General features: G+C 55.6%; 1 protein-coding gene across 3 annotated transcripts in view; it reads right to left on the bottom strand.

The window, feature by feature from the left end:
- CNDP2 (carnosine dipeptidase 2) overlaps positions 1–12,924 on the bottom strand; it is a 49,742-nt gene that overhangs the window by 5,953 nt on the left and 30,865 nt on the right. For 2 of the 3 annotated variants that reach the window (XM_076054974.1, XM_076054973.1), the window contains exons 6-10: positions 12,333–12,533; positions 7,904–7,988; positions 6,401–6,561; positions 5,465–5,629; positions 2,721–2,862 (exon numbers count right to left, since the gene is read on the bottom strand). In XM_076054974.1, the coding sequence (XP_075911089.1) occupies positions 2,721–2,862; positions 5,465–5,629; positions 6,401–6,561; positions 7,904–7,988; positions 12,333–12,533 (754 nt within the window). Of the gene's footprint in view, positions 1–1,456; positions 1,504–2,720; positions 2,863–5,464; positions 5,630–6,400; positions 6,562–7,903; positions 7,989–12,332; positions 12,534–12,924 lie in introns of those variants that run through there. The other variant, XM_076054975.1, reaches the window with a different exon arrangement.

Genomic DNA, 12,924 nt, shown 5'->3' with positions numbered 1-12,924 from the left:
GAGAAGACCTGAAGCTTAGTGCGGAGTGACAGACCAGGTAGCTTCCACACAGCATTATGCAACTGATGAAAAGATATTGCCGCTCGACTGATTCGGAGCGAGACCTCTGCTGTTAAACTGGAGCCGGTCATAAGCACACTGACCAGGTATGGGAAACTCTCCACTCTCTCCACAACTGCCCCATCACCGATTGGGAGTTGTGTGGGTGGAGTGTCTGATAGCACAAAATACCCAGGCAGGTGCTTAGTTTTGGTGGGGCTGATGGTAAGGCCCCATCTCTTAGTAGCACACTCCAGTCTCAACAGCAGCGTCTCCAACTCCTGCTCTGAATGAGCAGCTATTACCAAATCATCGGCATACATAACGTAGTTGAGCAATAGGGAGCCATCCCTTGACCGCACCTGGGCATCGATCAGCCTCCCATTATATCTGTACCATATGGAGATTCCCCCGGTACAGCTATTGAAGGCTTCACGAACTACGTGGTCAAAATAGATGTTAAATAATGTGGGAGCCAGAGGACATCCCTGTCGCACCCCAAGGTGTACAGGGAATGGCTCGGACTCCCGGCCACGTAGTTTTACCTGGGCCCGCTCACCATCATGAAGGTCCTTAATGATCGTGAGCAGAGGGTCAGGTACTCCAAAAGCACGAAGAACAACCCAGAGCCCAGGCCTATTGATGGTATCATAGGCCTTGACCAGGTCAATAAAGCAGAGATGTAGGTCTTGCTGGAATTTCCTACACCTCTGCTGTAGCAGACAGACAGAAAATATGGCATCTGTGCAGGACCGCCCTTTCCTGAAACCGCATTGGGGCTCCGCAAGCCTCTCCTCAGCGTGCCTGGCAAGGCGATGTTGTATAATCTTTGCCAGGACCTTTCCCTTCACACTGAAGAGTGAAATGCCCCTGTAGTTGTTACAGTCTGTGTGGTCCCCCTTCTTAAAGAGGGGGACCACCAGGGCATCCTTCCAATCCTTCGGAACCCGTCCAGTGGTCCAGACTGTTGTTATGATGTCATATAGGGCAGTCTGTGCACAAACGCCATCCTCCCTCAGCATTTCGCTTGGGAGATCACCTCTGCCCGGTGCCTTTCCCGGTCTCAGACTCTGGATCGCCTTCAGTACTTCCTCAGCAGATGGCATCTCAGCCAGCCACTCACAGGGGGTGACTTCCTCCTCCAATATTTGAGGTACACACACACACACAAAGATCCCCCGTGTAGCCTTAACAGACTGTAGGGGGCAAGTGCTGTTAGCGAGCAGCACCCTATGAAGGCCGGCACGGCACACCAGGGCTTGGGTGGCCAGCACCACGCCCGGCCGCCTTTGTCTCCCCCCAATGGCGGCCTTTACTACGCACCACACCAGGTACTCGTTTGAGGCTGAGTCGACCTAGTGGGAGGCCCCGGGACCGGTTCAGATAATCGTCGCCGGTGGTGTTGGCCGTGAGCGGCAAATCGAACCTCGCATCACGCGTCAAAGTTCGGCTCCACCCCAAACACTGGCACAAATACAAAGACAAAGGTCCCCCGAATAGCCTTAGCACACTTTTGGGACAAGTGCTGCTAGCGAGCGGCTACACTTGTGCACACACACGCACACAACAACAACAGCCGCCGTTCGCCACCGGGTGGCGGTGACGTCAGCACGACGCCTGTGCCAGGCTAGGTGCACCCTGAGGCTACCACGTGAAGTGTCGAAGGCTGCCTGCCGGCAGGAGGAGGTCTCGGGACAGACCCAGCAGGTGCCACGGGTCGGCTGACTGAGATGACCACTGGTAGATGCAACCACCAGCTGTACCCCCCCCCCTACTGTGCCAGGCTAGGTGCAGGAGGTCTCGGGACAGACCCAGCAGGTGCCACGGGTCGGCTGACTGAGATGACCGGACTGAGATGCGGTTGAGTGAGCGAGCGGTTTAGTGAGTGAGCGAGTGGGCGAGTGAGTGAGCGGTTGAGTGAGCGAGCGAGCGGTTTAGTGAGTGAGCGAGTGGGCGAGTGAGCGAGCGGTTGAGTGAGCGAGCGAGCGGTTGAGTGAGCGAGCGGTTTAGTGAGTGAGCGAGTGGGCAAGTGAGCGAGCGGTTGAGTGAGCGAGCGAGTGGGCGAGTGAGCGAGTGGGCGAGCGGGTGTGCGAGCGAGCGGTTTAGTGAGTGAGCGAGTGGGCGAGTGAGCGAGCGGTTGAGTGAGCGAGCGAGCGGTTGAGTGAGCGAGCGGTTTAGTGAGTGAGCGAGTGGGCGAGTCAGCGAGCGGTTGAGTTAGCGAGCGAGCGGTTGAGTGAGCGAGCGAGTGGGCGAGTGAGCGAGTGAGCGAGTGGGCGAGCGGGTGGGCGAGCGAGCGGGTGGGTGAGTGGGTGAGTGAGCGAGCGAGCGGTTGAGCGAGCGAGCGGTTTAGTGAGTGAGCGAGCGGTTTAGTGAGTGAGCGAGTGGGCGAGTGAGCGAGCGGTTGAGTGAGCGAGCGAGCGGTTGAGTGAGCGAGCGGTTTAGTGAATGAGCGAGTGGGCGAGTGAGCGAGCGGTTGAGTGAGCGAGCGGTTGAGTGAGCGAGCGGTTTAGTGAGTGAGCGAGCGGTTGAGTGAGCGAGCGAGTGGGCGAGCGAGCGAGCGGTTGAGTGAGCGAGCGAGTGAGCGAGTGGGCGAGTGGGCGAGTGGGCGAGTGGGCGAGTGAGCGAGTGAGCGAGTGGGCGAGCGGGTGGGCGAGCGAGCGAGCGGGCGAGCGGGTGAGCACCGGTCTTGACGGCACGTCGCCCGGCCATGTAGTGGGGATGGTTGACGTCTGCGACCCAGGCGCGTGCACCGTGCCCCATAGAGACGCTCAACTTGTTGGGGCTCTGCCGCTCATCGAACGCAGCCTGCAGGTGAGCCTTCACCTACACGGCACACACACATACACACATTCATATACACACACACACACATACACACATTCATATACACACATTCATATACACACACACACACACCCATTCATATACACACACACATTCATATATACACACACACACACACACATTCATATACACACATTCATATACACACATTCATATACACACACACACACACATTCATATACACACACACACACGTACACACACACACGTACACACATTCATATACACACACATTCATATACACACACATTCATATACACACACACACATTAATATACACACACATTCATATACACACACACATTCATATACACACACACATTCATATACACACACACACCCATTCATATACACACACATTCATATACACACACACATTCATATACACACACACATTCATACACACACATTCATATACACACACACACACATTCATATACACACACACCCACATTCATATACACACACACCCATTCATATACACACACACATTCATATACACACACATTCATATACACACACACACATTCATATACACACACATTCATATACACACACATTCATATACACACACACACATTCATATACACACACATTCATATATACACACACACATATTCATATACACACACACACATTCATATACACACACACACATTCATATACACACACACACATTCATATACACACACACATTCATATACACACACACATTCATATACACACACACACATTCATATACACACACACAAACACACACACAGACACATTCATATACACACACAAACACACAACAAAGATAAAAAGATCCCCCATATAGCCTTAACAGACTGTAGGGGCAAGTGCTGTTAGCGAGCACCTATGAAGGCCGGAACGGTACACGAGGGGGTGGGTGGCCAGCACCACGCCCGACCGCCTTTGTCTCCCTAGTGGCGATGTTTACACACTGCACCAGGTACTCATTTGAGGCTGAGTCGACCTAGTGGGAGGCCCCGGGACCAGTTCAGATAATCGTCACTGGTGTTGGCCGTGAGCGGGAATCGAACCCGGGTCGCCAGGTTCATAGCGCAGCGCGCTAACCGCTACACTATCGCTCCACACACACAAACACACACACACAGACACACACACACACAGACACACACAGACACACACACAGACACACACACAGACACACATACAGACACACATACAGACACACACACAGACACACATACAGACACACACACAGACACACACAGACACACACACACAGACACACACACAGACACACACACAGACACACACAGACACACACACAGACACACACAGACACACACAGACACACACACAGACACACACATACACACAGACACACACACATACACACAGACACACACACACACACAGACACACACAGACACACACACACAGACACACACACAGACACACACACAGACACACACACACAGACACACACATAGACACACACATAGACACACACATAGACACACACACAGACACAGAGAGGAGGAGGGAGCAAGGGGCTGAGAAGGTTGGGAGTAGGAAGGGGAAGAGGGGGGAGAGCATCAGCAGGATCAGCAGCAGGATCAGTAGGAGGATCAGTAGCAGGATCAGCAGCAGCAGGAGTAGCAGGATCAGCAGCAGCAGCAGGAGGAGCAGGATCAGCAGCAGCAGGATCAGCAGCAGGATCAGGATGAGCAGGATGAGCAGCAGGATGAGCAGCAGGATGAGCAGGATGAGCAGCAGGATGAGCAGCAGGATGAGCAGGATGAGCAGGATGAGCAGGATGAGCAGGATGAGCAGGATGAGCAGCAGGATCAGGATGAGCAGCAGGATCAGGATGAGCAGGATGAGCAGCAGGATGAGCAGGATGAGCAGCAGGATGAGCAGCAGGATGAGCAGCAGGATGAGCGGGATGAGCGGGATGAGCGGGATGAGCGGGATGAGCAGGATGAGCAGGATGAGCAGGATGAGCGGGATGAGCGGGATGAGCGGGATGAGCGGGATGAGCAGGATGAGCAGGATCAGCAGGATCAGCAGGATGAGCAGGATGAGCAGGATGAGCGGGATGAGCGGGATGAGCAGGATGAGCAGCAGGATGAGCGGGATGAGCAGGATGAGCAGCAGGATGAGCAGCAGGATGAGCAGGATGAGCAGGATGAGCAGGAGTAGCAGGATCAGCAGCAGGATGAGCAGGATGAGCAGGATGAGCGGGATGAGCGGGATGAGCAGCAGGATGAGCAGGATGAGCAGGATGAGCGGGATGAGCAGGATCAGCAGCAGGATGAGCAGGATGAGCAGGATGAGCAGCAGGATGAGCAGGATGAGCAGGATGAGCAGGATGAGCAGGATGAGCAGGATGAGCAGGATGAGCAGGATGAGCAGGATGAGCAGCAGGAGCAGGATGAGCAGCATGATGAGCATGATGAGCAGCAGGATGAGCATGATGAGCAGGATGAGCGGGATGAGCAGCAGGATGAGCAGCAGGATGAGTAGGATGAGCAGGATGAGCATGATGAGCAGCAGGATGAGCAGCAGGATCAGGATCAGGATGAGCAGCAGGATGAGCAGGAGGCACCTGCTTCTCGACGTGCAGGGGGTCCATGTCTGGCACGAGGCGGATGCTGAACTTGCCGATGACGCGCCGAGGGATCACCGTCTTGGAGCCCGGCTCCGAGAAGGCTCCCTCAATGCCGTGCAGCGACAGCGACGGGTAGCGCCAGCGGTGCATCAGCAGCTGCTCCTGCACCACCAACACCACAAGCACCACCATCAGCACCAACACCAGCAGCACCACCACCACCAGCACCACCATCAGCACCAACACCATCAGCACCACCACCAGCAGCACCATCAGCACCAACACCATCAGCACCACCACCAGCAGCACCATCAGCACCACCACCACCAGCACCAGCACCACCACCACCACCAGCACCACCATCAGCACCAACACCAGCACCAACACCACCACCATCAGCACCAACACCAGCAGCAGCGCCATCAGCACCAACACCAGCACCACCACCACCACCACCAGCACCAGCACCACCACCACCAGCACCACCAGCACTACCACCACCACCACCATCAGCACCAACACCAGCAGCACCACCACCAGCACCACCACCACCAGCACCATCAGCACCAACACCACCACCACCACCAGCACCACCAGCACTACCACCACCACCATCAGCACCAACACCAGCAGCACCACCAGCAGCAGCACCACCACGAGTGACTAAGTGAGCGAGCGAGTGAGTGAGTGACTGAGCGAGTCAGTGAGTGAGTGAGTGTGTGAGTGACTGAGCGAGCGAGTGAGTGACTGAGCGAGCGAGTGACCGAGCGAGTGAGTGACTGAGCGAGCGAGCGAGCGAGCGAGTGAGTGACTGAGCGAGTGAGCGAGTGAGTGACTGAGCGAGTGAGTGAGTGACCGAGTGCGTGACCGAGTGAGTGAGTGACTGAGCGAGCGAGTGACTGAGCGAGCGTGCGAGCGTGCGAGCGAGCGTGCCTTGCTGAGGTGGAGGAGACGGCTCGCCCCCAGGTCCTGCCGGAATGTCTCTGGGCAGAAGTCGATGTCTTTATAGGAGGCCTCCTCCTCTGGGCTCAGCGGAGCGACCTGCTCATAGAGGCCTGGCACCAGGATACGGCCGTTCTTGTCCACCAGCGAGTCTGTGACGCACACAAAAAGACAAAGATCCCCCGTGTAGCCTTGACAGACTGTCGGGGCAAGTGCTGTTAGGCCGGCACTGTGGCACACGAGGGGGTGGGGGTGGCCAGCGCCACGCCCGGCCGCCTTTGTCTCCCCAGATTTGTACACACCGCACCAGGTCACTCATTTGAGGCTGAGTCGACCTAGGGCAGGCCCAGGACAAACAGACAACGGCCGCCATCACAGCAGGTGCCACGGGTCGACTGACTGAGATGACTGGCTGATGCACCACCTGTGCCCCCTACTGTGCCAACCCGCTGTGCTTTAGCCACCCGGCGCTCCGCTCGCTGTTGTGAGCATCGCTCCTCCGCCCTCCGTTGTTGTTGGAGGGCGACTACCTCCAACTGCCCAGTAGCAGCGTCCTTCACGAGCCTCCTCCACAGAGGCCAATCTTGACACCGCTGGTACCAGTCATCGGCAAGTCCACTCAGCTCCACGTCCTCCTGTACCACGTCACTCCATCTCTTCTCTAGCCCGTGTCGCGCCCGTTTAGCCCCCTCGATCCGGCCGAACAAAAGCTGTTTCGGCATGCGGTGACTGGGCATGCGGGCTACATGACCCAGCCATCGCAGCCTTGCCTGCCGGAGGAGCTCACCGATGGGACCGTGCCCAGATCTTTCAAGGATTTGTGAGCTCCTCACACAATCCAGTCTGGTTAAACCCAGGATGGATCGTAGGCAGGCCAGCCTAAATGTTTCTAACCGGCGAAGATGTTCCATTAGGGGGGGTCCACGTTTCGCAAGCGTAGAGAAGGGAGCGCATGACCGTGGCCGAGAAGACCTGAAGCGTGACTCCGACGCGGAGACTTCGTGTGGAGCGGCACAGCAGATAGAGTGGGGAGAGAGTGACGAGAGAGAGTGGGGAGAGAGTGGGGAGAGAGTCGGGAGAGAGTGGGGAGAGAGTGGGGAGAGAGTGGGGAGAGAGTGGGGAAAGAGTGGGGAGAGAGTGGGGAGAGAGTGGGGAGAGAGGAGTGATGAGAGAGTGACGAGAGAGTGGGGAGAGAGTGGGGAGAGAGTGGGGAGAGAGAGGGGAGAGAGTGGGGAGAGAGTGGGGAGAGAGTGGGGAGAGAGTGGGGAGAGAGTGGGGAGAGAGAGTGGGGAGAGAGTGGGGAGAGAGTGGGGAGAGAGTGGGGAGAGAGAGTGGGGAGAGAGTGGGGAGAGAGTGAGAGGGTGAGGAGTGATGAGAGAGTGACGAGAGAGTGGGGAGAGAGAGTGGTGAGAGAGTGAGAGAGTGATGAGAGAGTGGGGAGAGAGTGGGGAGAGAGTGGGGAGAGAGTGGGGAGAGAGTGAGAGGGTGACTCACTCATGAGGGCGATGAGGTCCGTCATGGCCTCGTGAACGGAGCCTCCAAACACTCCAGAGTGTAAGTCCATGTTGGCGCATTCCACCTGTACACAAAGACAAAGATCCCCCGTGTAGCCTCAACGAACTGTAGGGGCAAGTGCTGTTAGGGAGCAGCACCTATGGAGGCCGGTAACGGCACACGAGGGGGTGGGTGGCCAGCACCACGCCCGACCGCCTTTGTCTCCCCAGTGGCGATGTTTGCACACCGCACCAGGTACTCATTTGAGGCTGAGTCGACCTAGGGGGAGGCCCGGGACCGGTTCAGATAATCGTCACTGGTGGTGTTGGCCGTGAGCGGGAATCGAACCCAGGTCGCCGGGTTCGTAATGCAGCATAGCGCTAACCGCTGTACCACCGCTCCCCACGGACACACACGGAAACACAAGGACACACACATGCACACGCACACATGGACACACACACGGACACACACACACACACGCACACACGGACACACGCACACACGGACACGTCAACAACATCAACAACATCAACAACCGCCATTCACCACTAAGTGGCGGTGACGTCACCACGACGCTTGTGCCAGGCCATGTGCACCTTGAGGCCACGTGAAGTGTCGAACGCCCGCTGGCAGGAGGTCACGGGCCAGACCCAGGTGCCACGGGTCGACTGACTGAGATGACTGGCTGATGCACCTCCTGTGCCCCCTACTGTGCCAACCTGCTGTGCTTTAGCCACCCGGCGCTCCGCTCGTTGTTGTGAGCGTCGCTCCTCCGCCCTCCGTTGTTGTTGGAGGGCGACTACCTCCAACTGCCCAGTAGCGTCCTTCACGAGCCTCCTCCACAGAGGCCAATCTTGACACCGCTGGTACCTGTCATCGGCAAGTCCACTCAGCTCCACGTCCTCCTGTACCACATCACTACATCTCTTCTCTAGCCCGTGCCGCGCCCGTTTAGCCCCCTCGATCCGGCCGAACAAAAGCTGTTTCGGCATGCGGTGGCTGGGCATGCGGGCTACATGACCCAGCCAACGCAGCTTTGCCTTCCAGAGGAGTTGACAGATGGGACCGTGCCCAGATCTTTCGAGGACTTGTGAGCTTTATCGTAGGCAGGCCAGCCTAAATGTTTCTAACCAGCGAAGATGTTCCATTAGGGGGGTCCACGTTTCGCAAGCGTAGAGAAGGGAGGGAATGACCGTGGCCAAGAAGACCTGAAGCTTAGTGCGGAGCGACAGACCAGGTAGCTTCCACACAGCGTTACGCAACCGATGAAAAGATATTGCCGCTCGACTGATTCGGAGTGAGACCTCTGCTGTTAAACTGGAGCCGGTCATAAGCACACTGCCCAGGTATGGGAAACTCTCCACTCTCTCCACAACTGCCCCATCACCGATTGGGAGTTGTGGGGGTGGAGTGTCCGATGGTACAAAATACCCAGGCAGGCGAGTGACACTCACACTGTCACACTCACACGGTCACACTCACACAGTCACACAGTCACACTGTCACACTCACACCGTGACACTCACACAGTCACACTTACACAGTCACACTCACACTGTCACACTCACACAGTCACACTCACACACTCACAGTCACACTCACACCGTCACACTCACAGTCACACTGTTACACTCACAGTCACACCATCACACTCACACAGTCACAGTCACACTCACACAGTCACACTCACACAGTCACAGTCACACTCACACAGTCACACTCACACAGTCACACTCACACCATCACACTCACACCGTCACACTCACACACTCACACCGTCACACTCACACCGTCACACTCACACACTCACAGTCACACACTCACAGTCACACTCACACCGTCACACTCACACCGTCACACTCACACCGTCACACTCACACAGTCACACTCACACCGTCACACAGTCACACTCACACCGTCACACCATCACACTCACACCGTCACACTCACACACTCACACCGTCACACCGTCACACTCACACACTCACACCGTCACACACACACCGTCACACTCACACCGTCACACTCACACACTCACACCGTCACACACACACCATCACACTCACACAGTCACACAGTCACACTCACACCGTCACACTCACACTGTCACACTCACACAGTCACACAGTCACACTGTCACACTCGCACCGTGACACACCATCACACTCACACAGTCACACTCACACAGTCACACTCACACCATCACCGTCACACTCACAGTCACACTCACACCGTCACACTCACACTGTCACACAGTCACACCGTCACACTCACACAGTCACACTCACACAGTCACACTCACACCGTCACACTCACACTGTCACACTGTCACACAGTCACACTCACACAGTCACACTCACACCGTCACACTCACACAGTCACACTCACACAGTCACACTAACACACTCACAGTCACACCGTCACACTCACACCGTCACACCGTCACACTCACACAGTCACACAGCCACACTCATACAGTCACACCGTGACACACTCACAGTCACACTCACACCGTCACACTCACACACTCACAGTCACACACTCACAGTCACACTCACAGTCACACTCACACCGTCACACTCGCACAGTCACACCGTCACACTCACACCATCACACTCACACAGTTACACACTCACACACTCACTCACACTCACACCGTCACACTCACACCCACAGTCACACTCACACAGTCACACACTCACAGTCACACACTCACAGTCACACTCACACCGTCACACTCACACCGTCACACTCGCACAGTCACACCGTCACACTCACACCATCACACTCACACAGTTACACACTCACACACTCACTCACACTCACACCGTCACACTCACACCCACAGTCACACTCACACAGTCACACACTCACAGTCACACACTCACAGTCACACTCACACCGTCACACTCACACCGTCACACTCACACCATCACACTCACACAGTTACACACTCACACACTCACATACTCACTCACACCATCACACACACACACCATCACACTCACACTGACAACCTATCAATCTCTCACACCGTCACACTCACACCGTCACACTTACACCATCACACTCACACAGTTACACACTCACACACTCACACACTCACAAACCATCACACTCACACAGTCACACCATCACACTCACACCATCACACTCACACAGTTACACACTCACACACTCACTCACACTCACACCATCACACTCACACAGTTACACACTCACACACTCACTCACACTCACACACCATCACACTCACACCATCACACTCACACAGTTACACACTCACACACTCACTCACACTCACACCATCACACTCACACAGTTACACACTCACACACTCACTCACACTCACACCGTCACACTCACACCATCACACTCACACAGTTACACACTCACACACTCACTCACACTCACACCATCACACTCACACAGTTACACACTCACACACTCACTCACACTCACACCGTCACACTCACACCATCACACTCACACAGTTACACACTCACACACTCACTCACACTCACACTGTCACACTCACACCATCACACTCACACAGTTACACACTCACACACTCACATACTCACAAACCATCACACTCACACAGTCACACCATCACACTCACACCATCACACTCACACAGTTACACACTCACACACTCACTCACACTCACACCATCACACTCACACAGTTACACACTCACACACTCACTCACACTCACACCGTCACACTCACACCATCACACTCACACAGTTACACACTCACACACTCACTCACACCGTCACACTCACACCATCACACTCACACAGTTACACACTCACACACTCACTCACACTCACACCGTCACACTCACACCATCACACTCACACAGTTACACACTCACACACTCACTCACACTCACACCATCACACTCACACAGTTACACACTCACACACTCACTCACACTCACACACCATCACACTCACACCATCACACTCACACAGTTACACACTCACTCACACTCACACCGTCACACTCACACCATCACACTCACACAGTTACACACTCACACACTCACTCACACACCATCACACTCACACCATCACACTCACACAGTTACACACTCACACACTCACTCACACTCACACCATCACACTCACACAGTTACACACTCACACACTCACTCACACCGTCACACTCACACCATCACACTCACACAGTTACACACTCACACACTCACTCACACTCACACCGTCACACTCACACCGTCACACCATCACACTCACACAGTTACACACTCACACACTCACACAAACCATCACACTCACACCATCACACTCACAACCTATCAATCTCTCCCTCCCCTCCCCCTCTCTCCCCCCTCCCCCTCCCCGCCCCCCCTGCACCACTCCCTGCCCGGCCCCCCGCTAACCCCACGTGCCGGGCCCACCTCAATGAAGAAGTAGGTGATGCCTCGCAAGCCGTAAGTGAGGCAGGGCTTGCTCTTGCCCAGCCAGTAATTGTCCGAGATGCAGACAAAGTCGACGCCGCTGAAGAAGCTCTCCTTGCGAGTCGCCACGAGCTCCTCCAACCCCTCGGAGCCCGACTCCTCCATCGCCTCGAGGCAGAACTTGATGTTCACTGGCAGCCGCTGGCGGGGCAGAGGTGGTATGGGCGGTGTCTGTGTGGTGAGTCTGTGGGTCTCTGTGTGGTGAGTCTGTGGGTCTCTGTGTGGTGAGTCTGTGGGTCTCTGTGTGGTGGGTCTGTGGGTCTCTGTGTGGTGAGTCTGTGGGTCTCTGTGTGGTGGGTCTGTGGGTCTCTGTGTGGTGAGTCTGTGGGTCTCTGTGTGGTGGTGAGTCTGTGGGTCTCTGTGTGGTGAGTCTGTGGGTCTCTGTGTGGTGAGTCTGTGGGTGTCTGTGTGGTGAGTCTGTGGGTCTCTGTGTGGTGGAGTCTGTGGGTCTCTGTGTGTGGTGAGTCTGTGGGTCTCTGTGTGGTGAGTCTGTGGGTCTCTGTGTGGTGGTGAGTCTGTGGGTCTCTGTGTG

The sequence above is a fragment of the Petromyzon marinus genome, chromosome 69, assembly GCF_048934315.1.
Source record: "Petromyzon marinus isolate PM22_M1 ecotype Great Lakes invasive population chromosome 69, UKy_Petmar_22M1.pri1.0, whole genome shotgun sequence".
Taxonomy (NCBI): Eukaryota; Metazoa; Chordata; class Hyperoartia; order Petromyzontiformes; family Petromyzontidae; genus Petromyzon; species Petromyzon marinus.
The sequence above is the reverse complement of the archived record's forward strand: the minus strand, read 5'-3'. Positions and strand labels throughout refer to the sequence as shown.